The sequence below is a fragment of the Petromyzon marinus genome, chromosome 25 (genome assembly GCF_048934315.1).
Source record: "Petromyzon marinus isolate PM22_M1 ecotype Great Lakes invasive population chromosome 25, UKy_Petmar_22M1.pri1.0, whole genome shotgun sequence".
Taxonomy (NCBI): Eukaryota; Metazoa; Chordata; class Hyperoartia; order Petromyzontiformes; family Petromyzontidae; genus Petromyzon; species Petromyzon marinus.
Window position 1 is genome coordinate 9,635,411 of NC_133691.1, and position 27,949 is coordinate 9,663,359.

Here is a 27,949-nt window from a genome sequence, read left to right on the forward strand (position 1 = left end):
TTTTGAAAGTAACCTTTATTATATTTGCAATCATCAAAGTACAAAACAAAAATGTATAGAAACCTATATAATCTGATATATATATTTTCGAAGGTAGTGTTGTTGTGCAAGTGTTGAGTTTTTTTGCATATTGTGCTTGTGTACCACGCGAATGCAGTATCAGCAAATACTTGATTAATCTGAGGCATAATTCGAGAAATTTAACTCGTATTGGATGCAATATATCCCCATGGCTCCCACACATAATAATAATAAAGTGATAAAATATTTACGAAGTTTTTTAATTCAACAAAATCCGATTGATTTTTGCTGCAAGTATTAACACGCGTAAAATATTATGATGGTTACGTGTGATCTTGTCATACATGTGTAGACAACACAAAACAACGTCATCAAAAACCAACAAAGAGAAACACAACTTAAATAAAAGCCCTTCCCATTTAAGACCTACATTTCGTACAGAATAACAAGTGCATATGATTAAGCAGTGTGTGATTGCTGTTTGTGTACATGGCGGTGTGTGTGATGCTCTCAAAAGTATGGGAAAATAATTTGTTACAAAGAAGATTCCATATTGTGAAGAGTTCACTATTTAAGAAAACTAGTAGTCGTATTATTTTATTGTTTCCCTTCTACGTTACTTTACCGAAAGAACCAAGAATATAGTAGTAGTAATTTTCTGGTGTAGTAACTATACGTTGACATTTTAAGACATGTTTAGGGAAGTTGCTTATATTTTGTCTTCACATTCTGCTTTGGAAATAAATTCTTCAGATATATTTGTATCTGTCATTAAGGAGGAGAAAAACAACCACATTCAATAGTAATAATAACAAATGTACAACACAGTTAAGTAAAATGTTTCCATTATTGCCCACCATTTATAAAAAGTAGGTGAAAAACATTATGAGACCTCCTTTGCCAGAAACAAGATATAGGAATAGGTTTTACCCTTTTAACTGGCACAAAAACTGACACCTTTATTCAAGGCATCATGTTTGCAATGACCACAACACAAGCAGTCAAAATGCAAACAAAAAAGACAACTCTGATAATAATATGCACTGTCCTTGAATTTGATTGGTCCACACCCGAGACAGCTTTTCTTAGAGCCTAGTCTCCATTGGTGGAGACTGATAGTGTGCTGTTTTTGAGTTGTACGCCTTTTGGCGTCTTCTGGTCCAACACCAATGGAGACTAGGCTCTAAGAAAAGCTGTCTCGGGTGTGGACCAATCAAATTCAAGGACAGTGCATATTATTATCAGAGTTGTCTTTTTTGTTTGCATTTTGACTGCTTGTGTTGTGGTCATTGCAAACATGATGCCTTGAATAAAGGTGTCAGTTTTTGTGCCAGTTAAAAGGGTAAAACCTATTCCTATAGGTGAAAAACATTTGTTTTATGGTCTACAAGATAAGTCAGCTTCTCACCTCATTCTCCATTTGGTTGATGCTCAGAGATGGATCAAAATTCAACTTTACTCTAAAATTATACTTTGCTGTAATACACGAAGGACGAAACAGTGTTAATGTAAATGTACACCAACATCTACTCACAGAGACAGGTAAAAAGAAACACGAAATAAGTTTTATTTTTACAAAGACTGAGAGGATACACTTGCTTACCTGGTCTGCATAAAAATAAAGCTTCATCCGAGCCATCTACACAGTCCACGTCGCCATCACAAACAAGAGAAAGCGGAACGCATCCACTGCGTTTGCACTGAAAGTCCCCATCAACACAGGCTGCAAGGCACACATCACCACACTCTTGGTGAGTTTTAATTCACATTTGGTCAATGTGATTATCAAAGGTTTGGTAGCTCAAAAATGAAAATTCTGAACTAAGCTACTCACTGCAGTTGGTCTCATCTGAGTAGTCCCCACAGTCGTTGACTCCATCACAGAAGCTCTCCTTTGCCAGGCAGGTCCCATTGCCACAAGGAAGTTGCAGCTCTGGGAGGCAATGGCAGCTGGGAGTCTCATCGCTGTGGTCTGCACAGTCGGCCTCTCCATTGCAGTAAAACCTCCCAGAGATGCATTGCTTCTTGTCAGCACAGCGGAAATCACTCACTGCACACTCTGAGTTGTCACATGATAGACGACTATTGGTGTTAGTTTTTCACTTTTAGTTTGTTGGGAGAAATACGAGAGGTGTGTCTTTTGATGACCATGGGGAAGCATCATTTACATTAAAAATATGAATGAAAGCAAAATCGTGATGAAAGTTACCGATATCACAACCAATTTCATCTGATCCATCACTGCAGTCCGTTTCTCCATCACAAACAAACATCGAGTCCACACACAGCCTGCTGCTCCTGCATGTGAATTGGCTTGGAGAACAAGCTGCAAGACAAAAGCACGTGTAAATATTGATTGTAAGCAATGGTTTACCAAAAAAGTGCACTTTAGTCATGTACATTGTTTTGTATTTTGATAGACATTTGACTCACTGCAGTTGGCCTCATCTGAGTAGTCCCCACAGTCGTTGACTCCATCACAGAAGCTCTCCTTTGCCAGGCAGGTCCCATTGCCACAAGGCAGTTGCAGCTCTGGGAGGCAATGGCAGCTCGGAGTCTCATCGCTGTGGTCTGCACAGTCAGCCTCTCCATTGCAATGAAACCATCCAGGTATGCACTGCTTCTTGTTAGCACAGCGGAACTCATGCACTGCACACTCTGAATTGTCACAAATACTATTCAATGGGTGTTTTTTTACTTTTAATGTCCATATATTTACTTTTCTGGTGGTCCTCGGAGCCACGTCTCTTTAGGACGAACATAGACACTTTTGATTTTAATATATTCATTCTAAGTAGAAAGAGAATCGATGTTAAAATTACCGATATCACAGCCAATTTCATCTGATCCATCACTGCAGTCCGTTTCTCCATCACAAACAAACATCGAGTCCACACACAGCCTGCTGCTCCTGCATGTGAACTGAAATGGTGAACAAGCTGCAAGGAAAATGAGAAGCAATTATTAAACAATAGTTTATGTAACACGACTTATTTAAGCCTTGAACCAATTTCTCAACCAAATCAATTCCATACACCCATCCATCAAATTCACCATGGAAGTGGAGAAGGATGGTAAGCTACCATTCCTGGATGTTTTATTTAAGAGACCTGATGGCTCATTGGGACACTCTGTCTATAGGAAAGCCACCCACACAGATTTCTATCTGAAACCTCATTCCCACCACCATCCAGCACAGAAGAATTCCCTCATCAAAACACTACACCATAGGGCCCGCTGCATTTCCGACCAACACCACCTAGCCAGTGAACTGGAACACGTACACCAGGCCTTCAAGATGAATGGGTACTCGGACCGCATTATTCGCAAAGCTGTTTCTCCAACCATGGAGAAACAACCCCCTGAGAAGCCGATGAAAACCATCATGTTACCATACATAGCAGGTGTTACCAAAAATATTGACGAAATCTTAAACAAACACAAGATCCAGGTCCGATTCAATACAGTACACAAAATCCGTGATCAAATCCCATCTGTGAAGGATGTCATTCCTGATATGCAATATCCTGGAGTTTACAAACTGAGTTGTACCTGTGGTAGCAATTACTTTGGGGAAACAAAATGACGTCTCGGACCGTGTCCGTGAACACAAGGCAGATCTGAAACACGGCAGAACCAATACCTCTGCCGTAGCTGACCATTGTTATAACGCTGTGGGCTCGCATGATATTGTTTTTTCTGAGACCAAGGTACTCTGCAAACCTTCTGGCTATTATCAAAGGTTTGTTCATGAAGCCATGCAGAAAAATAAACAGACATAACTTCAACCGAGAAGATGGATACAAATTGAGCAATCATTGGAAGGATGTTATTAACCAGGTAAAATCGTAACTGCTTTATGGTTGTGTCTATCATATCTGCCGGGTACTAATCTATTATTCCGAGTTAATTTCCCCCCCCCCCGCATCCCCTCGGCCTCCCACTTCCAGCCCCACCCACTTCCCCCCCAGCCTCACGTCCCCTCTCCTAGCGCTCACGCAGTGCCCCCCTACCCCACACCCCCCCCCCCTCTATCTCTCCCCCCTTTCCCCTCCCCCCTTCTTACCTATATAAGCTCTTGCCACGGCAGCTCTCTCTCCCACTTCAGCAAAAAAATAAAATATTGCTGTGGTTTTCCCACCTGATGATGATTGCTTGTGTTGCTATCGAAACATCGTGATTTGTTTTATTTTAATTTATTTCTAACTACGTGACTTTACCGAAATAACCAAAGAGTATGATATACATTGTTTTCAATTGGAAAGACATTAAACTCACTGCAGTTGGCCTCATCTGAGTAGTCCCCACAGTCGTTGACTCCATCACAGAAGCTCTCCTTTGCCAGGCAGGTCCCATTTCCACAAGGCAGCTGTTGGTCTGTGTGGCACTGACAGTTTGGAGTCTCATCGCTCTTGTCCATGCAGTCCGGCTCTCCATTGCAGTAAAACCGCCCAGAGATGCATTGCTTCTTGTTTGCACAACGGAACTCATTCACTGCACACTCTGGGTTGTCACATGATAGACAACTATTGGTGTTAGTTATTTTCCTTCGAAAACCTTTCATGTATATAGTTTGTTGGGAGTAATATGAGGTGTCTTTAAAGGACCATAATGAAGCATTTTCAAAAATTACAACAGTTATAAAAGCACATTGGTGATGAAAGGTACCTATATCACAGCCAATTTCATCGGATCCATCACTGCAGTCCGTTTCTCCATCACAAACAAACATCGAGTCCACACACAGCTTGCTGCTCCTGCACGTGAATTGGCTTGGAGAACAAGCTGCAAGACAAAAGCATGTGTAAATATTGATTGTAAGCAATGGTTTACCAAAAAAGTACACTTTAGTCATATACATTGTTTTGTATTTTGATAGCCATTTGACTCACTGCAGTTGGCCTCATCTGAGTAGTCCCCACAGTCGTTGACTCCATCACAGAAGCTCTCCTTTGCCAGGCAGGTCCCATTGCCACAAGGCAGTTGCAGCTCTGGGAGGCAATGGCAGCTCGGAGTCTCATCGCTGTAGTCTGCACAGTCGGCCTCTCCATTGCAATGAAACAATCCAGGTATGCACTGCTTCTTGTTAGCACAGCGGAACTCATGCACTGCACACTCTGAATTGTCACAAATACTATTCAATGGGTGTTTTTTTACTTTAAATGTCCATATATTTACTTTTCTGGTGGTCCTCGGAGCCACGTCTCTTTAGGACAAACATAAACACTTTTGATTTTAATATATTCATTCTAAGTAGAAATAGAATTGATGTTAAAGTTACCGATATCACAGCCAATTTCATCTGATCCATCACTGCAGTCCGTTTCTCCATCACAAACAAACATCGAGTCCACACACAGCCTGCTCCTCCTGCATGTGAACTGAAATGGTGAACAAGCTGCAAGGAAAATGAGAAGCAATTATTAAACAATAGTTTATGTAACACGACTTATTTAAGCCTTGAATCAATTTCTCAACCAAATCAATTCCATACACCCATCCATCAAATTCACCATGGAAATGGAGAAGGATGGTAAGCTACCATTCCTGGATGTTTTATTTGAGAAGAGACCTGATGGCTCGTTGGGACACTGTCTATAGGAAAGCCACCCACACAGATTTCTATCTGAAACCTGATTCCCACCACCATCCAGCACAGAAGAATTCCCTCATCAAAACACTACACCATAGGGCCCGCTGCATTTCCGACCAACACCATCTAGCCAGTGAACTGGAACACGTACACCAGGCCTTCAAGATGAATGGGTACTCGGACCGCATTATTCGCAAAGCTGTTTCTCCAACCATGGAGAAACAACCCCCTGAGAGGCCGATGAAAACCATCATGTTACCATACATAGCAGGTGTTACCAAAAATATTGACGAAATCTTAAACAAACACAAGATCCAGGTCCGATTCAATACAGTACACAAAATCCGTGATCAAATCCCATCTGTGAAGGATGTCATTCCTGATATGCAATATCCTGGAGTTTACAAACTGAGTTGTACCTGTGGTAGCAATTACTTTGGGGAAACAAAATGACGTCTCGGACCGTGTCCGTGAACACAAGGCAGATCTGAAACACGGCAGAACCAATACCTCTGCCGTAGCTGACCATTGTTATAACGCTGTGGGCTCGCATGATATTGTTTTTTCTGAGACCAAGGTACTCTGCAAACCTTCTGGCTATTATCAAAGGTTTGTTCATGAAGCCATGCAGAAAAATAAACAGACATAACTTCAACCGAGAAGATGGATACAAATTGAGCAATCATTGGAAGGATGTTATTAACCAGGTAAAATCGTAACTGCTTTATGGTTGTGTCTATCATATCTGCCGGGTACTAATCTATTATTCCGAGTTAATTTCCCCCCCCCCGCATCCCCTCGGCCTCCCACTTCCAGCCCCACCCACTTCCCCCCCAGCCTCACGTCCCCTCTCCTAGCGCTCACGCAGTGCCCCCCTACCCCACACCCCCCCCCCCTCTATCTCTCCCCCCTTTCCCCTCCCCCCTTCTTACCTATATAAGCTCTTGCCACGGCAGCTCTCTCTCCCACTTCAGCAAAAAAATAAAATATTGCTGTGGTTTTCCCACCTGATGATGATTGCTTGTGTTGCTATCGAAACATCGTGATTTGTTTTATTTTAATTTATTTCTAACTACGTGACTTTACCGAAATAACCAAAGAGTATGATATACATTGTTTTCAATTGGAAAGACATTAAACTCACTGCAGTTGGCCTCATCTGAGTAGTCCCCACAGTCGTTGACTCCATCACAGAAGCTCTCCTTTGCCAGGCAGGTCCCATTTCCACAAGGCAGCTGTTGGTCTGTGTGGCACTGACAGTTTGGAGTCTCATCGCTCTTGTCCATGCAGTCCGGCTCTCCATTGCAGTAAAACCGCCCAGAGATGCATTGCTTCTTGTTTGCACAACGGAACTCATTCACTGCACACTCTGGGTTGTCACATGATAGACAACTATTGGTGTTAGTTATTTTCCTTCGAAAACCTTTCATGTATATAGTTTGTTGGGAGTAATATGAGGTGTCTTTAAAGGACCATAATGAAGCATTTTCAAAAATTACAACAGTTATAAAAGCACATTGGTGATGAAAGGTACCTATATCACAGCCAATTTCATCGGATCCATCACTGCAGTCCGTTTCTCCATCACAAACAAACATCGAGTCCACACACAGCTTGCTGCTCCTGCACGTGAATTGGCTTGGAGAACAAGCTGCAAGACAAAAGCATGTGTAAATATTGATTGTAAGCAATGGTTTACCAAAAAAGTACACTTTAGTCATATACATTGTTTTGTATTTTGATAGACATTTGACTCACTGCAGTTGGCCTCATCTGAGTAGTCCCCACAGTCGTTGACTCCATCACAGAAGCTCTCCTTTGCCAGGCAGGTCCCATTGCCACAAGGCAGTTGCAGCTCTGGGAGGCAATGGCAGCTCGGAGTCTCATCGCTGTAGTCTGCACAGTCGGCCTCTCCATTGCAATGAAACAATCCAGGTATGCACTGCTTCTTGTTAGCACAGCGGAACTCATGCACTGCACACTCTGAATTGTCACAAATACTATTCAATGGGTGTTTTTTTTACTTTAAATGTCCATATATTTACTTTTCTGGTGGTCCTCGGAGCCACGTCTCTTTAGGACAAACATAAACACTTTTGATTTTAATATATTCATTCTAAGTAGAAATAGAATTGATGTTAAAGTTACCGATATCACAGCCAATTTCATCTGATCCATCACTGCAGTCCGTTTCTCCATCACAAACAAACATCGAGTCCACACACAGCCTGCTCTTCCTGCATGTGGACTGAAATGGTGAACAAGCTGCAAGGAAAATGAGAAGCAATTATTAAACAATAGTTTATGTAACACGACTTATTTAAGCCTTGAATCAATTTCTCAACCAAATCAATTCCATACACCCATCCATCAAATTCACCATGGAAATGGAGAAGGATGGTAAGCTACCATTCCTGGATGTTTTATTTGAGAAGAGACCTGATGGCTCGTTGGGACACTGTCTATAGGAAAGCCACCCACACAGATTTCTATCTGAAACCTGATTCCCACCACCATCCAGCACAGAAGAATTCCCTCATCAAAACACTACACCATAGGGCCCGCTGCATTTCCGACCAACACCATCTAGCCAGTGAACTGGAACACGTACACCAGGCCTTCAAGATGAATGGGTACTCGGACCGCATTATTCGCAAAGCTGTTTCTCCAACCATGGAGAAACAACCCCCTGAGAGGCCGATGAAAACCATCATGTTACCATACATAGCAGGTGTTACCAAAAATATTGACGAAATCTTAAACAAACACAAGATCCAGGTCCGATTCAATACAGTACACAAAATCCGTGATCTAATCCCATCTGTGAAGGATGTCATTCCTGATATGCAATATCCTGGAGTTTACAAACTGAGTTGTACCTGTGGTAGCAGTTACTTTGGGGAAACAAAATGACGTCTCGGACCGTGTCCGTGAACACAAGGCAGATCTGAAACACGGCAGAACCAATACCTCTGCCGTAGCTGACCATTGTTATAACGCTGTGGGCTCGCATGATATTGTTTTTTTCTGAGACCAAGGTACTCTGCAAACCTTCTGGCTACTATCAAAGGTTTGTTCATGAAGCCATGCAGAAAAATAAACAGACATAACTTCAACCGAGAAGATGGATACAAATTGAGCAATCATTGGAAGGATGTTATTAACCAGGTAAAATCGTAACTGCTTTATGGTTGTGTCTATCATATCTGCTGGGTACTAGTCTATTATTCCGAGTTAATTTCCCCCCCCCCCGCATCCCCTCGGCCTCCCACTTCCAGCCCCACCCACTTCCCCCCCCAGCCTCACGTCCCCTCTCCTAGCGCTCACGCAGTGCCCGCCTATCCCACACCCCACCCTCTCTATCTCTCCCCCCTTTCCCCGCCCCCCTTCTTACCTATATAAGCTCTTGCCACGGCAGCTCTCTCTCCCACTTCAGCAAAAAATAAAATCTTGCTGTGGTTTTCCCACCTGATGATGATTGCTTGTGTTGCTATCGAAACATCGTGATTTGTTTTATTTTAATTTATTTCTAACTACGTGACTTTACCGAAATAACCAAAGAGTATGATATACATTGTTTTCAATTGGAAAGACATTAAACTCACTGCAGTTGGCCTCATCTGAGTAGTCCCCACAGTCGTTGACTCCATCACAGAAGCTCTCCTTTGCCAGGCAGGTCCCATTTCCACAAGGCAGCTGTTGGTCTGTGTGGCACTGACAGTTTGGAGTCTCATCGCTCTTGTCCATGCAGTCCGGCTCTCCATTGCAGTAATACCGCCCAGAGATGCATTGCTTCTTGTTTGCACAACGGAACTCATTCACTGCACACTCTGGGTTGTCACATGATAGACAACTATTGGTGTTAGTTATTTTACTTCGAAAACCTTTCATGTATATAGTTTGTTGGGAGTAATATGAGGTGTGTCTTTAAAGGACCATAATGAAGCATTTTCAAAAATTACAACAGTTATAAAAGCACATTGGTGATGAAAGGTACCTATATCACAGCCAATTTCATCGGATCCATCACTACAGTCCGTTTCTCCATCACAAACAAACATCGAGTCCACACACAGCTTGCTGCTCCTGCACGTGAATTGGCTTGGAGAACAAGCTGCAAGACAAAAGCATGTGTAAATATTGATTGTAAGCAATGGTTTACCAAAAAAGTGCACTTTAGTCATATACATTGTTTTGTATTTTGATAGACATTTGACTCACTGCAGTTGGCCTCATCTGAGTAGTCCCCACAGTCGTTGACTCCATCACAGAAGCTCTCCTTTGCCAGGCAGGTCCCATTGCCACAAGGCAGTTGCAGCTCTGGGAGGCAATGGCAGCTCGGAGTCTCATCGCTGTAGTCTGCACAGTCGGCCTCTCCATTGCAATGAAACCATCCAGGTATGCACTGCTTCTTGTTAGCACAGCGGAACTCATGCACTGCACACTCTGAATTGTCACAAATACTATTCAATGGGTGTTTTTTTACTTTAAATGTCCATATATTTACTTTTCTGGTGGTCCTCGGAGCCACGTCTCTTTAGGACAAACATAAACACTTTTGATTTTAATATATTCATTCTAAGTAGAAATAGAATCGATGTTAAAGTTACCGATATCACAGCCAATTTCATCTGATCCATCACTGCAGTCCGTTTCTCCATCACAAACAAACATCGAGTCCACACACAGCCTGCTCCTCCTGCATGTGAACTGAAATGGTGAACAAGCTGCAAGGAAAATGAGAAGCAATTATTAAACAATAGTTTATGTAACACGACTTATTTAAGCCTTGAATCAATTTCTCAACCAAATCAATTCCATACACCCATCCATCAAATTCACCATGGAAATGGAGAAGGATGGTAAGCTACCATTCCTGGATGTTTTATTTGAGAAGAGACCTGATGGCTCGTTGGGACACTGTCTATAGGAAAGCCACCCACACAGATTTCTATCTGAAACCTGATTCCCACCACCATCCAGCACAGAAGAATTCCCTCATCAAAACACTACACCATAGGGCCCGCTGCATTTCCGACCAACACCATCTAGCCAGTGAACTGGAACACGTACACCAGGCCTTCAAGATGAATGGGTACTCGGACCGCATTATTCGCAAAGCTGTTTCTCCAACCATGGAGAAACAACCCCCTGAGAGGCCGATGAAAACCATCATGTTACCATACATAGCAGGTGTTACCAAAAATATTGACGAAATCTTAAACAAACACAAGATCCAGGTCCGATTCAATACAGTCCTCAAAATCAGTGATCTAATCTCATCTGTGAAGGATGTCATTCCTGATATGCAATATCCTGGAGTTTACAAACTGAGTTGTACCTGTGGTAGCAGTTACTTTGGGGAAACAAAATAACGTCTCGGACCGTGTCCGTGAACACAAGGCAGATCTGAAACACGGCAGAACCAATACCTCTGCCGTAGCTGACCATTGTTATAACGCTGTGGGCTCGCATGATATTGTTTTTTTCTGAGACCAAGGTACTCTGCAAACCTTCTGGCTACTATCAAAGGTTTGTTCATGAAGCCATGCAGAAAAATAAACAGACATAACTTCAACCGAGAAGATGGATACAAATTGAGCAATCATTGGAAGGATGTTATTAACCAGGTAAAATCGTAACTGCTTTATGGTTGTGTCTATCATATCTGCTGGGTACTAGTCTATTATTCCGAGTTAATTTCCCCCCCCCCCCGCATCCCCTCGGCCTCCCACTTCCAGCCCCACCCACTTCCCCCCCCAGCCTCACGTCCCCTCTCCTAGCGCTCACGCAGTGCCCGCCTATCCCACACCCCACCCTCTCTATCTCTCCCCCCTTTCCCCGCCCCCCTTCTTACCTATATAAGCTCTTGCCACGGCAGCTCTCTCTCCCACTTCAGCAAAAAATAAAATCTTGCTGTGGTTTTCCCACCTGATGATGATTGCTTGTGTTGCTATCGAAACATCGTGATTTGTTTTATTTTAATTTATTTCTAACTACGTGACTTTACCGAAATAACCAAAGAGTATGATATACATTGTTTTCAATTGGAAAGACATTAAACTCACTGCAGTTGGCCTCATCTGAGTAGTCCCCACAGTCGTTGACTCCATCACAGAAGCTCTCCTTTGCCAGGCAGGTCCCATTTCCACAAGGCAGCTGTTGGTCTGTGTGGCACTGACAGTTTGGAGTCTCATCGCTCTTGTCCATGCAGTCCGGCTCTCCATTGCAGTAATACCGCCCAGAGATGCATTGCTTCTTGTTTGCACAACGGAACTCATTCACTGCACACTCTGGGTTGTCACATGATAGACAACTATTGGTGTTAGTTATTTTACTTCGAAAACCTTTCATGTATATAGTTTGTTGGGAGTAATATGAGGTGTGTCTTTAAAGGACCATAATGAAGCATTTTCAAAAATTACAACAGTTATAAAAGCACATTGGTGATGAAAGGTACCTATATCACAGCCAATTTCATCGGATCCATCACTACAGTCCGTTTCTCCATCACAAACAAACATCGAGTCCACACACAGCTTGCTGCTCCTGCACGTGAATTGGCTTGGAGAACAAGCTGCAAGACAAAAGCATGTGTAAATATTGATTGTAAGCAATGGTTTACCAAAAAAGTGCACTTTAGTCATATACATTGTTTTGTATTTTGATAGACATTTGACTCACTGCAGTTGGCCTCATCTGAGTAGTCCCCACAGTCGTTGACTCCATCACAGAAGCTCTCCTTTGCCAGGCAGGTCCCATTGCCACAAGGCAGTTGCAGCTCTGGGAGGCAATGGCAGCTCAGAGTCTCATCGCTGTAGTCTGCACAGTCGGCCTCCCCATTGCAATGAAACCATCCAGGTATGCACTGCTTCTTGTTAGCACAGCGGAACTCATGCACTGCACACTCTGAATTGTCACAAATACTATTCAATGGGTGTTTTTTTACTTTAAATGTCCATATATTTACTTTTCTGGTGGTCCTCGGAGCCACGTCTCTTTAGGACAAACATAAACACTTTTGATTTTAATATATTCATTCTAAGTAGAAATAGAATCGATGTTAAAGTTACCGATATCACAGCCAATTTCATCTGATCCATCACTGCAGTCCGTTTCTCCATCACAAACAAACATCGAGTCCACACACAGCCTGCTCCTCCTGCATGTGAACTGAAATGGTGAACAAGCTGCAAGGAAAATGAGAAGCAATTATTAAACAATAGTTTATGTAACACGACTTATTTAAGCCTTGAATCAATTTCTCAACCAAATCAATTCCATACACCCATCCATCAAATTCACCATGGAAATGGAGAAGGATGGTAAGCTACCATTCCTGGATGTTTTATTTGAGAAGAGACCTGATGGCTCGTTGGGACACTGTCTATAGGAAAGCCACCCACACAGATTTCTATCTGAAACCTGATTCCCACCACCATCCAGCACAGAAGAATTCCCTCATCAAAACACTACACCATAGGGCCCACTGCATTTCCGACCAACACCACCTAGCCAGTGAACTGGAACACGTACACCAGGCCTTCAAGATGAATGGGTACTCGGACCGCATTATTCGCAAAGCTGTTTCTCCAACCATGGAGAAACAACCCCCTGAGAGGCCGATGAAAACCATCATGTTACCATACATAGCAGGTGTTACCAAAATATTGACGAAATCTTAAACAAACACAAGATCCAGGTCCGATTCAATACAGTACACAAAATCCGTGATCTAATCCCATCTGTGAAGGATGTCATTCCTGATATGCAATATCCTGGAGTTTACAAACTGAGTTGTACCTGTGGTAGCAGTTACTTTGGGGAAACAAAATGACGTCTCGGACCGTGTCCGTGAACACAAGGCAGATCTGAAACACGGCAGAACCAATACCTCTGCCGTAGCTGACCATTGTTATAACGCTGTGGGCTCGCATGATATTGTTTTTTTCTGAGACCAAGGTACTCTGCAAACCTTCTGGCTACTATCAAAGGTTTGTTCATGAAGCCATGCAGAAAAATAAACAGACATAACTTCAACCGAGAAGATGGATACAAATTGAGCAATCATTGGAAGGATGTTATTAACCAGGTAAAATCGTAACTGCTTTATGGTTGTGTTTATCATATCTGCTGGGTACTAGTCTATTATTCCGAGTTAATTTCCCCCCCCCCCTGCATCCCCTCGGCCTCCCACTTCCAGCCCCACCCACTTCCCCCCCCAGCCTCACGTCCCCTCTCCTAGCGCTCACGCAGTGCCCGCCTATCCCACACCCCACCCTCTCTATCTCTCCCCCCTTTCCCCTCCCCCCTTCTTACCTATATAAGCTCTTGCCACGGCAGCTCTCTCTCCCACTTCAGCAAAAAATAAAATCTTGCTGTGGTTTTCCCACCTGATGATGATTGCTTGTGTTGCTATCGAAACATCGTGATTTGTTTGATTTTAATTTATTTCTAACTACGTGACTTTACCGAAATAACCAAAGAGTATGATATACATTGTTTTAAATTGGAAAGACATTAAACTCACTGCAGTTGGCCTCATCTGAGTAGTCCCCACAGTCGTTGACTCCATCACAGAAGCTCTCCTTTGCCAGGCAGGTCCCATTTCCACAAGGCAGCTGTTGGTCTGTGTGGCACTGACAGTTTGGAGTCTCATCGCTCTTGTCCATGCAGTCTGGCTCTCCATTGCAGTAAAACCGCCCAGAGATGCATTGCTTCTTGTTTGCACAACGGAACTCATTCACTGCACACTCTGGGTTGTCACATGATAGACAACTATTGGTGTTAGTTATTTTACTTCGAAAACCTTTCATGTATATAGTTTGTTGGGAGTAATATGAGGTGTGTCTTTAAAGGACCATAATGAAGCATTTTCAAAAATTACAACAGTTATAAAAGCACATTGGTGATGAAAGGTACCTATATCACAGCCAATTTCATCGGATCCATCACTACAGTCCGTTTCTCCATCACAAACAAACATCGAGTCCACACACAGCTTGCTGCTCCTGCACGTGAATTGGCTTGGAGAACAAGCTGCAAGACAAAAGCATGTGTAAATATTGATTGTAAGCAATGGTTTACCAAAAAAGTGCACTTTAGTCATATACATTGTTTTGTATTTTGATAGACATTTGACTCACTGCAGTTGGCCTCATCTGAGTAGTCCCCACAGTCGTTGACTCCATCACAGAAGCTCTCCTTTGCCAGGCAGGTCCCATTGCCACAAGGCAGTTGCAGCTCTGGGAGGCAATGGCAGCTCGGAGTCTCATCGCTGTAGTCTGCACAGTCGGCCTCCCCATTGCAATGAAACCATCCAGGTATGCACTGCTTCTTGTTAGCACAGCGGAACTCATGCACTGCACACTCTGAATTGTCACAAATACTATTCAATGGGTGTTTTTTTACTTTAAATGTCCATATATTTACTTTTCTGGTGGTCCTCGGAGCCACGTCTCTTTAGGACAAACATAAACACTTTTGATTTTAATATATTCATTCTAAGTAGAAATAGAATCGATGTTAAAGTTACCGATATCACAGCCAATTTCATCTGATCCATCACTGCAGTCCGTTTCTCCATCACAAACAAACATCGAGTCCACACACAGCCTGCTCCTCCTGCATGTGAACTGAAATGGTGAACAAGCTGCAAGGAAAATGAGAAGCAATTATTAAACAATAGTTTATGTAACACGACTTATTTAAGCCTTGAATCAATTTCTCAACCAAATCAATTCCATACACCCATCCATCAAATTCACCATGGAAATGGAGAAGGATGGTAAGCTACCATTCCTGGATGTTTTATTTGAGAAGAGACCTGATGGCTCGTTGGGACACTGTCTATAGGAAAGCCACCCACACAGATTTCTATCTGAAACCCGATTCCCACCACCATCCAGCACAGAAGAATTCCCTCATCAAAACACTACACCATAGGGCCCACTGCATTTCCGACCAACACCACCTAGCCAGTGAACTGGAACACGTACACCAGGCCTTCAAGATGAATGGGTACTCGGACCGCATTATTCGCAAAGCTGTTTCTCCAACCATGGAGAAACAACCCCCTGAGAGGCCGATGAAAACCATCATGTTACCATACATAGCAGGTGTTACCAAAAATATTGAGGAAATCTTAAACAAACACAAGATCCAGGTCCGATTCAATACAGTACACAAAATCCGTGATCTAATCCCATCTGTGAAGGATGTCATTCCTGATATGCAATATCCCGGAGTTTACAAACTGAGTTGTACCTGTGGTAGCAGTTACTTTGGGGAAACAAAATGACGTCTCGGACCGTGTCCGTGAACACAAGGCAGATCTGAAACACGGCAGAACCAATACCTCTGCCGTAGCTGACCATTGTTATAACGCTGTGGGCTCGCATGATATTGTTTTTTTCTGAGACCAAGGTACTCTGCAAACCTTCTGGCTACTATCAAAGGTTTGTTCATGAAGCCATGCAGAAAAATAAACAGACATAACTTCAACCGAGAAGATGGATACAAATTGAGCAATCATTGGAAGGATGTTATTAACCAGGTAAAATCGTAACTGCTTTATGGTTGTGTTTATCATATCTGCTGGGTACTAGTCTATTATTCCGAGTTAATTTCCCCCCCCCCCTGCATCCCCTCGGCCTCCCACTTCCAGCACCACCCACTTCCCCCCCCAGCCTCACGTCCCCTCTCCTAGCGCTCACGCAGTGCCCGCCTATCCCACACCCCACCCTCTCTATCTCTCCCCCCTTTCCCCTCCCCCCTTCTTACCTATATAAGCTCTTGCCACGGCAGCTCTCTCTCCCACTTCAGCAAAAAATAAAATCTTGCTGTGGTTTTCCCACCTGATGATGATTGCTTGTGTTGCTATCGAAACATCGTGATTTGTTTGATTTTAATTTATTTCTAACTACGTGACTTTACCGAAATAACCAAAGAGTATGATATACATTGTTTTAAATTGGAAAGACATTAAACTCACTGCAGTTGGCCTCATCTGAGTAGTCCCCACAGTCGTTGACTCCATCACAGAAGCTCTCCTTTGCCAGGCAGGTCCCATTTCCACAAGGCAGCTGTTGGTCTGTGTGGCACTGACAGTTTGGAGTCTCATCGCTCTTGTCCATGCAGTCTGGCTCTCCATTGCAGTAAAACCGCCCAGAGATGCATTGCTTCTTGTTTGCACAACGGAACTCATTCACTGCACACTCTGGGTTGTCACATGATAGACAACTATTGGTGTTAGTTATTTTACTTCGAAAACCTTTCATGTATATAGTTTGTTGGGAGTAATATGAGGTGTGTCTTTAAAGGACCATAATGAAGCATTTTCAAAAATTACAACAGTTATAAAAGCACATTGGTGATGAAAGGTACCTATATCACAGCCAAATTCATCGGATCCATCACTGCAGTCCGTTTCTCCATCACAAACAAACATCGAGTCCACACACAGCTTGCTGCTCCTGCACGTGAATTGGCTTGGAGAACAAGCTGCAAGACAAAAGCATGTGTGAATATTGATTGTAAGCAATGGTTTACCAAAAAAGTGCACTTTAGTCATATACATTGTTTTGTATTTTGATAGACATTTGACTCACTGCAGTTGGCCTCATCTGAGTAGTCCCCACAGTCATTGACTCCATCACAGAAGCTCTCCTTTGCAAGGCAGGTCCCATTGCCACAAGGCAGTTGCAGCTCTGGGAGGCAATGGCAGCTCGGAGTCTCATCGCTGTAGTCTGCACAGTCGGCCTCTCCATTGCAATGAAACCATCCAGGTATGCACTGCTTCTTGTTAGCACAGCGGAACTCATGCACTGCACACTCTGAATTGTCACAAATACTATTTAATGGGTGTTTTTTACTTTAAATGTCCATATATTTACTTTTCTGGTGGTCCTCGGAGCCACGTCTCTTTAGGACAAACATAAACACTTTTGATTTTAATATATACATTCTAAGTAGAAAGAGAATCGATGTTAAAGTTACCGATATCACAGCCAATTTCATCTGATCCATCACTGCAGTCCGTTTCTCCATCACAAACAAACATCGAGTCCACACACAGCCTGCTCCTCCTGCATGTGAACTGAAATGGTGAACAAGCTGCAAGGAAAATGAGAAGCAATTATTAAACAATAGTTTATGTAACACGACTTATTTAAGCCTTGAATCAATTTCTCAACCAAATCAATTCCATACACCCATCCATCAAATTCACCATGGAAGTGGAGAAGGATGGTAAGCTACCATTCCTGGATGTTTTATTTGAGAAGAGACCTGATGGCTCGTTGGGACACTCTGTCTATAGGAACGCCACCCACACAGATTTCTATCTGAAACCTGATTCCCACCACCATCCAGCACAGAAGAATTCCCTCATCAAAACACTACACCATAGGGCCTGCTGCATTTCCGACCAACACCACCTAGCCAGTGAACTGGAACACGTACACCAGGCCTTCAAGATGAATGGGTACTCGGACCGCATTATTCGCAAAGCTGTTTCTCCAACCATGGAGAAAAACCCCCTGAGAAGCCGATGAAAACCATCATGTTACCATACATAGCAGGTGTTACCAAAAATATTGACGAAATCTTAAACAAACACAAGATCCAGGTCCGATTCAATACAGTACACAAAATCCGTGATCTAATCCCATCTGTGAAGGATGTCATTCCTGATATGCAATATCCTGGAGTTTACAAACTGAGTTGTACCTGTGGTAGCAGTTACTTTGGGGAAACAAAATGACGTCTCGGACCGTGTCCGTGAACACAAGGCAGATCTGAAACACGGCAGAACCAATACCTCTGCCGTAGCTGACCATTGTTATAACGCTGTGGGCTCGCATGATATTGTTTTTTCTGAGACCAAGGTACTCTGCAAACCTTCTGGCTACTATCAAAGGTTTGTTCATGAAGCCATGCAGAAAAATAAACAGACATAACTTCAACCGAGAAGATGGATACAAATTGAGCAATCATTGGAAGGATGTTATTAACCAGGTAAAATCGTAACTGTTTTATGTTTGTGTCTATCATATCTGCCGGGTACTAGTCTATTATTCCGAGTTAATTTCCCCCCCCCCCGCATCCCCTCGGCCTCCCACTTCCAGCCCCACCCACTTCCCCCCCCAGCCTCACGTCCCCTCTCATAGCGCTCACGCAGTGCCCGCCTATCCCACACCCCCCCCTCTCTATCTCTCCCCCCTTTCCCCTCCCCCCTTCTTACCTATATAAGCTCTTGCCACGGCAGCTCTCTCTCCCACTTCCGTGAACACAAGTGCCCGCCTATCCCACACCCCCCCCTCTCTATCTCTCCCCCCTTTCCCCTCCCCCCTTCTTACCTATATAAGCTCTTGCCACGGCAGCTCTCTCTCCCACTTCAGCAAAAAATAAAATCTTGCTGTGGTTTTCCCACCTGATGATGATTGCTTGTGTTGCTATCGAAACATCGTGATTTGTTTTATTTTAATTTATTTCTAACTACGTGACTTTACCGAAATAACCAAAGAGTATGATATACATTGTTTTCAATTGGAAAGACATTAAACTCACTGCAGTTTGCCTCATCTGAGTAGTCCCCACAGTCGTTGACTCCATCACAGAAGCTCTCCTTTGCCAGGCAGGTCCCATTTCCACAAGGCAGCTGTTGGTCTGTGTGGCACTGACAGTTTGGAGTCTCATCGCTCTTGTCCATGCAGTCCGGCTCTCCATTGCAGTAAAACCGCCCAGAGATGCATTGCTTCTTGTTTGCACAACGGAACTCATTCACTGCACACTCTGGGTTGTCACATGATAGACAACTATTGGTGTTAGTTATTTTACTTCGAAAACCTTTCATGTATATAGTTTGTTGGGAGTAATATGAGGTGTGTCTTTAAAGGACCATAATGAAGCATTTTCAAAAATTACAACAGTTATAAAAGCACATTGGTGATGAAAGGTACCTATATCACAGCCAATTTCATCGGATCCATCACTGCAGTCCGTTTCTCCATCACAAACAAACATCGAGTCCACACACAGCTTGCTGCTCCTGCACGTGAATTGGCTTGGAGAACAAGCTGCAAGACAAAAGCATGTGTGAATATTGATTGTAAGCAATGGTTTACCAAAAAAGTGTACTTTAGTCATATACATTGTTTTGTATTTTGATAGACATTTGACTCACTGCAGTTGGCCTCATCTGAGTAGTCCCCACAGTCGTTGACTCCATCACAGAAGCTCTCCTTTGCAAGGCAGGTCCCATTGCCACAAGGCAGTTGCAGCTCTGGGAGGCAATGGCAGCTCGGAGTCTCATCGCTGTAGTCTGCACAGTCGGCCTCTCCATTGCAATGAAACCATCCAGGTATGCACTGCTTCTTGTTAGCACAGCGGAACTCATGCACTGCACACTCTGAATTGTCACAAATGCTATTCAATGGGTGTTTTTTTACTTTAAATGTCCATATATTTACTTTTCTGGTGGTCCTCGGAGCCACGTCTCTTTAGGACAAACATAAACACTTTTGATTTTAATATATACATTCTAAGTAGAAAGAGAATCGATGTTAAAGTTACCGATATCACAGCCAATTTCATCTGATCCATCACTGCAGTCCGTTTCTCCATCACAAACAAACATCGAGTCCACACACAGCCTGCTCCTCCTGCATGTGAACTGAAATGGTGAACAAGCTGCAAGGAAAATGAGAAGCAATTATTAAACAATAGTTTATGTAACACGACTTATTTAAGCCTTGAATCAATTTCTCAACCAAATCAATTCCATACACCCATCCATCAAATTCACCATGGAAATGGAGAAGGATGGTAAGCTACCATTCCTGGATGTTTTATTTGAGAAGAGACCTGATGGCTCGTTGGGACACTCTGTCTATAGGAACGCCACCCACACAGATTTCTATCTGAAACCTGATTCCCACCACCATCCAGCACAGAAGAATTCCCTCATCAAAACACTACACCATAGGGCCCGCTGCATTTCCGACCAACACCACCTAGCCAGTGAACTGGAACACGTACACCAGGCCTTCAAGATGAATGGGTACTCGGACCGCATTATTCGCAAAGCTGTTTCTCCAACCATGGAGAAACAACCCCCTGAGAAGCTGATGAAAACCATCATGTTACCATACATAGCAGGTGTTACCAAAAATATTGACGAAATCTTAAACAAACACAAGAACCAGGTCCGATTAAATACAGTACACAAAATCCGTGATCTAATCCCATCTGTGAAGGATGTCATTCCTGATATGCAATATCCTGGAGTTTACAAACTGAGTTGTACCTGTGGTAGCAGTTACTTTGGGGAAACAAAATGACGTCTCGGACCGTGTCCGTGAACACAAGGCAGATCTGAAACACGGCAGAACCAATACCTCTGCCGTAGCTGACCATTGTTATAACGCTGTGGGCTCGCATGATATTGTTTTTTCTGAGACCAAGGTACTCTGCAAACCTTCTGGCTACTATCAAAGGTTTGTTCATGAAGCCATGCAGAAAAATAAACAGACATAACTTCAACCGAGAAGATGGATACAAATTGAGCAATCATTGGAAGGATGTTATTAACCAGGTAAAATCGTAATTGCTTTATGGTTGTGTCTATCATATCTGCCGGGTACTAGTCTATTATTCCGAGTTAATTTCCCCCCCCCCCCGCATCCCCTCGGCCTCCCACTTCCAGCCCCACCCACTTCCCCCCCCAGCCTCACGTCCCCTCTCCTAGCGCTCACGCAGTGCCCGCCTATCCCACACCCCCCCTCTCTATCTCTCCCCCCTTTCCCCTCCCCCCTTCTTACCTATATAAGCTCTTGCCACGGCAGCTCTCTCTCCCACTTCAGCAAAAAATAAAATCTTGCTGTGGTTTTCCCACCTGATGATGATTGCTTGTGTTGCTATCGAAACATCGTGATTTGTTTTATTTTAATTTATTTCTAACTACGTGACTTTACCGAAATAACTAAAGAGTATGATATACATTGTTTTCAATTGGAAAGACATTAAACTCACTGCAGTTGGCCTCATCTGAGTAGTCCCCACAGTCGTTGACTCCATCACAGAAGCTCTCCTTTGCCAGGCAGGTCCCATTTCCACAAGGCAGCTGTTGGTCTGTGTGGCACTGACAGTTTGGAGTCTCATCGCTCTTGTCCATGCAGTCCGGCTCTCCATTGCAGTAAAACCGCCCAGAGATGCATTGCTTCTTGTTTGCACAACGGAACTCATTCACTGCACACTCTGGGTTGTCACATGATAGACAACTATTGGTGTTAGTTATTTTACTTCGAAAACCTTTCATGTATATAGTTTGTTGGGAGTAATATGAGGTGTGTCTTTAAAGGACCATAATGAAGCATTTTCAAAAATGACAACAGTTATAAAAGCACATTGGTGATGAAAGGTACCTATATCACAGCCAATTTCATCGGATCCATCACTGCAGTCCGTTTCTCCATCACAAACAAACATCGAGTCCACACACAGCTTGCTGCTCCTGCACGTGAATTGGCTTGGAGAACAAGCTGCAAGACAAAAGCATGTGTAAATATTGATTGTAAGCAATGGTTTACCAAAAAAGTGCACTTTAGTCATATACATTGTTTTGTATTTTGATAGACATTTGACTCACTGCAGTTGGCCTCATCTGAGTAGTCCCCACAGTCGTTGACTCCATCACAGAAGCTCTCCTTTGCAAGGCAGGTCCCATTGCCACAAGGCAGTTGCAGCTCTGGGAGGCAATGGCAGCTCGGAGTCTCATCGCTGTAGTCTGCACAGTCGGCCTCTCCATTGCAATGAAACCATCCAGGTATGCACTGCTTCTTGTTAGCACAGCGGAACTCATGCACTGCACACTCTGAATTGTCACAAATACTATTCAATGGGTGTTTTTTTACTTTAAATGTCCATTTATTTACTTTTCTGGTGGTCCTCGGAGCCACGTCTCTTTAGGACAAACATAAACACTTTTGATTTTAATATATACATTCTAAGTAGAAAGAGAATCGATGTTAAAGTTACCGATATCACAGCCAATTTCATCTGATCCATCACTGCAGTCCGTTTCTCCATCACAAACAAACATCGAGTCCACACACAGCCTGCTCCTCCTGCATGTGAACTGAAATGGTGAACAAGCTGCAAGGAAAATGAGAAGCAATTATTAAACAATAGTTTATGTAACACGACTTATTTAAGCCTTGAATCAATTTCTCAACCAAATCAATTCCATACACCCATCCATCAAATTCACCATGGAAATGGAGAAGGATGGTAAGCTACCATTCCTGGATGTTTTATTTGAGAAGAGACCTGATGGCTCGTTGGGACACTCTGTCTATAGGAACGCCACCCACACAGATTTCTATCTGAAACCTGATTCCCACCACCATCCAGCACAGAAGAATTCCCTCATCAAAACACTACACCATAGGGCCCGCTGCATTTCCGACCAACACCACCTAGCCAGTGAACTGGAACACGTACACCAGGCCTTCAAGATGAATGGGTACTCGGACCGCATTATTCGCAAAGCTGTTTCTCCAACCATGGAGAAACAACCCCCTGAGAAGCCGATGAAAACCATCATGTTACCATACATAGCAGGTGTTACCAAAAATATTGACGAAATCTTAAACAAACACAAGAACCAGGTCCGATTAAATACAGTACACAAAATCCGTGATCTAATCCCATCTGTGAAGGATGTCATTCCTGATATGCAATATCCTGGAGTTTACAAACTGAGTTGTACCTGTGGTAGCAGTTACTTTGGGGAAACAAAATGACGTCTCGGACCGTGTCCGTGAACACAAGGCAGATCTGAAACACGGCAGAACCAATACCTCTGCCGTAGCTGACCATTGTTATAACGCTGTGGGCTCGCATGATATTGTTTTTTCTGAGACCAAGGTACTCTGCAAACCTTCTGGCTACTATCAAAGGTTTGTTCATGAAGCCATGCAGAAAAATAAACAGACATAACTTCAACCAAGAAGATGGATACAAATTGAGCAATCATTGCAAGGATGTTATTAACCAGGTAAAATCGTAATTGCTTTATGGTTGTGTCTATCATATCTGCCGGGTACTAGTCTATTATTCCGAGTTAATTTCCCCCCCCCCCCCCGCATCCCCTCGGCCTCCCACTTCCAGCCCCACCCACTTCCCCCCCCAGCCTCACGTCCCCTCTCCTAGCGCTCACGCAGTGCCCGCCTATCCCACATCCCCCCTCTCTATCTCTCCCCCCTTTCCCCTCCCCCCTTCTTACCTATATAAGCTCTTGCCACGGCAGCTCTCTCTCCCACTTCAGCAAAAAATAAAATCTTGCTGTGGTTTTCCCACCTGATGATGATTGCTTGTGTTGCTATCGAAACATCGTGATTTGTTTTATTTTAATTTATTTCTAGCTACGTGACTTTACCGAAATAACCAAAGAGTATGATATACATTGTTTTCAATTGGAAAGACATTAAACTCACTGCAGTTGGCCTCATCTGAGTAGTCCCCACAGTCGTTGACTCCATCACAGAAGCTCTCCTTTGCCAGGCAGGTCCCATTTCCACAAGGCAGCTGTTGGTCTGTGTGGCACTGACAGTTTGGAGTCTCATCGCTCTTGTCCATGCAGTCCGGCTCTCCATTGCAGTAAAACCGCCCAGAGATGCATTGCTTCTTGTTTGCACAACGGAACTCATTCACTGCACACTCTGGGTTGTCACATGATAGACAACTATTGGTGTTAGTTATTTTACTTCGAAAACCTTTCATGTATATAGTTTGTTGGGAGTAATATGAGGTGTGTCTTTAAAGGACCATAATGAAGCATTTTCAAAAATGACAACAGTTATAAAAGCACATTGGTGATGAAAGGTACCTATATCACAGCCAATTTCATCGGATCCATCACTGCAGTCCGTTTCTCCATCACAAACAAACATCGAGTCCACACACAGCTTGCTGCTCCTGCACGTGAATTGGCTTGGAGAACAAGCTGCAAGACAAAAGCATGTGTAAATATTGATTGTAAGCAATGGTTTACCAAAAAAGTGCACTTTAGTCATATACATTGTTTTGTATTTTGATAGACATTTGACTCACTGCAGTTGGCCTCATCTGAGTAGTCCCCACAGTCGTTGACTCCATCACAGAAGCTCTCCTTTGCAAGGCAGGTCCCATTGCCACAAGGCAGTTGCAGCTCTGGGAGGCAATGGCAGCTCGGAGTCTCATCGCTGTAGTCTGCACAGTCGGCCTCTCCATTGCAATGAAACCATCCAGGTATGCACTGCTTCTTGTTAGCACAGCGGAACTCATGCACTGCACACTCTGAATTGTCACAAATACTATTCAATGGGTGTTTTTTTACTTTAAATGTCCATATATTTACTTTTCTGGTGGTCCTCGGAGCCACGTCTCTTTAGGACAAACATAAACACTTTTGATTTTAATATATACATTCTAAGTAGAAAGAGAATCGATGTTAAAGTTACCGATATCACAGCCAATTTCATCTGATCCATCACTGCAGTCCGTTTCTCCATCACAAACAAACATCGAGTCCACACACAGCCTGCTCCTCCTGCATGTGAACTGAAATGGTGAACAAGCTGCAAGGAAAATGAGAAGCAATTATTAAACAATAGTTTATGTAACACGACTTATTTAAGCCTTGAATCAATTTCTCAACCAAATCAATTCCATACACCCATCCATCAAATTCACCATGGAAATGGAGAAGGATGGTAAGCTACCATTCCTGGATGTTTTATTTGAGAAGAGACCTGATGGCTCGTTGGGACACTCTGTCTATAGGAACGCCACCCACACAGATTTCTATCTGAAACCTGATTCCCACCACCATCCAGCACAGAAGAATTCCCTCATCAAAACACTACACCATAGGGCCCGCTGCATTTCCGACCAACACCACCTAGCCAGTGAACTGGAACACGTACACCAGGCCTTCAAGATGAATGGGTACTCGGACCGCATTATTCGCAAAGCTGTTTCTCCAACCATGGAGAAACAACCCCCTGAGAAGCCGATGAAAACCATCATGTTACCATACATAGCAGGTGTTACAAAAAATATTGACGAAATCTTAAACAAACACAAGAACCAGGTCCGATTAAATACAGTACACAAAATCCGTGATCTAATCCCATCTGTGAAGGATGTCATTCCTGATATGCAATATCCTGGAGTTTACAAACTGAGTTGTACCTGTGGTAGCAGTTACTTTGGGGAAACAAAATGACGTCTCGGACCGTGTCCGTGAACACAAGGCAGATCTGAAACACGGCAGAACCAATACCTCTGCCGTAGCTGACCATTGTTATAACGCTGTGGGCTCGCATGATATTGTTTTTTTCTGAGACCAAGGTACTCTGCAAACCTTCTGGCTACTATCAAAGGTTTGTTCATGAAGCCATGCAGAAAAATAAACAGACATAACTTCAACCGAGAAGATGGATACAAATTGAGCAATCATTGGAAGGATGTTATTAACCAGGTAAAATCGTAACTGCTTTATGGTTGTGTCTATCATATCTGCCGGGTACTAGTCTATTATTCCGAGTTAATTTCCCCCCCCCCCGCATCCCCTCGGCCTCCCACTTCCAGCCCCACCCACTTCCCCCCCCAGCCTCACGTCCCCTCTCCTAGCGCTCACGCAGTGCCCGCCTATCCCACACCCCACCCTCTCTATCTATCCCCGCTTTCCCCTCCCCCCTTCTTACCTATATAAGCTCTTGCCACGGCAGCTCTCTCTCCCACTTCAGCAAAAAATAAAATCTTGCTGTGGTTTTCCCACCTGATGATGATTGCTTGTGTTGCTATCGAACCATCGTGATTTGTTTTATTTTAATTTATTTCTAACTACGTGACTTTACCGAAATAACCAAAGAGTATGATATACATTGTTTTCAATTGGAAAGACATTAAACTCACTGCAGTTGGCCTCATCTGAGTAGTCCCCACAGTCGTTGACTCCATCACAGAAGCTCTCCTTTGCCAGGCAGGTCCCATTTCCACAAGGCAGCTGTTGGTCTGTGTGGCACTGACAGTTTGGAGTCTCATCGCTCTTGTCCATGCAGTCCGGCTCTCCATTGCAGTAAAACCGCCCAGAGATGCATTGCTTCTTGTTTGCACAACGGAACTCATTCACTGCACACTCTGGGTTGTCACATGATAGACAACTATTGGTGTTAGTTATTTTACTTTGAAAACCTTTCATATACAGTAGAACTTCGGAGATCGAATGCACCAGAATTCGAACAAATCGGTGTTAGAACGATATATCCCAACATTTTTTGCCCCAGAAACCGAACGAAATTCGGAGGTCGAACGGCAATCGCGACTTGAAAGAACCTGTACACGGCTGAGACGCGTATGGCCCAGCGTGCATGGTGCTTGCCCAAACAAAGGGGCTCCCCTTCCAAACAATAACACCACCACCTCCTCCTCACCACCTTCCACTCAAGCAATCAACTCTCCTTACTACAGGTAAAGTGAAATTTAATGTTCATTTATTTCATTTATTCCATATATTTATTCATTTATTCCATTTATTTATTCATTCCATTTATTTATTGTGTCTCTTGTTTTTTCGTTTGATTTTATGCACGTAATTACTGTAAACTTCGTGTAACAATGCTTTATAATGAGAGATTTCTTGCGTCTGGAACCAATTAATGTCATTTACTTAAATTATTATGGGGAAAATTAATTCGGTGTTCGAACAAATCAGTGTTCGTATGGCCTTCTGGAACGAATTAAGTTCGATCTCCGGGGTACCACTGTATTTGCTTTATTGGGAGTAATATGAGGTGTGTCTTTAGAGGACCATGATGAAGCATCATTTAAAAATATTTATATGTGAAAGTTATAAAAGTGCATTGGTGATGAAAGGTACCTATATCACAGCCAATTTCATCGGATCCATCACTGCAGTCCGTTTCTCCATCACAAACAAACATCGAGTCCACACACAGCCTGCTGCTCCTGCACGTGAATTGGCTTGGAGAACAAGCTGCAAGACAAAAGCACGTGTAAATATTGATTGTAAGCAATGGTTTACCAAAAAAGTGCACTTTAGTCATATACATTGTTTTGTATTTTGATAGACATTTGACTCACTGCAGTTGGCCTCATCTGAGTAGTCCCCACAGTCGTTGACTCCATCACAGAAGCTCTCCTTTGCCAAGCAGGTCCCATTGCCACAAGGCAGTTGCAGCTCTGGGAGGCAATGGCAGCTCGGAGTCTCATCGCTGTGGTCTGCACAGTCGGCCTCTCCATTGCAATGAAACCATCCAGGTATGCACT

At 43.4% G+C, this 27,949-nt stretch overlaps 1 protein-coding gene across 2 annotated transcripts; it reads right to left on the reverse strand.

Moving 5' to 3' along the window:
• Positions 1-27,668, reverse strand: LOC116945865 (uncharacterized). Of its 2 annotated transcripts, XM_076069695.1 has the most exons (45): positions 27,540-27,668; positions 26,576-26,800; positions 25,117-25,233; positions 24,728-24,952; positions 24,504-24,620; positions 24,112-24,336; positions 22,652-22,768; positions 22,263-22,487; positions 22,039-22,155; positions 21,647-21,871; positions 20,189-20,305; positions 19,800-20,024; positions 19,576-19,692; positions 19,184-19,408; positions 17,612-17,728; positions 17,224-17,448; positions 17,000-17,116; positions 16,608-16,832; positions 15,150-15,266; positions 14,761-14,985; positions 14,537-14,653; positions 14,145-14,369; positions 12,688-12,804; positions 12,299-12,523; positions 12,075-12,191; positions 11,683-11,907; positions 10,225-10,341; positions 9,836-10,060; positions 9,612-9,728; positions 9,220-9,444; positions 7,763-7,879; positions 7,373-7,597; positions 7,149-7,265; positions 6,759-6,983; positions 5,303-5,419; positions 4,914-5,138; positions 4,690-4,806; positions 4,300-4,524; positions 2,844-2,960; positions 2,455-2,679; positions 2,231-2,347; positions 1,856-2,080; positions 1,625-1,744; positions 1,430-1,497; positions 1-786 (listed from the first exon to the last, which is right to left on the reverse strand). In XM_076069695.1, the coding sequence occupies exons 1-45, from the start codon at positions 27,601-27,603 to the stop codon at positions 718-720; spliced, it is 7,386 nt and encodes a 2,461-aa protein (XP_075925810.1). In that variant the 5' UTR covers positions 27,604-27,668; the 3' UTR covers positions 1-717. The 2 variants fall into 2 exon arrangements, with proteins under 2 accessions (XP_075925810.1, XP_075925811.1); XM_076069696.1 differs by lacking the exons at positions 19,184-19,408; positions 19,576-19,692.
• Positions 27,669-27,949: the final 281 nt, after the last annotated feature.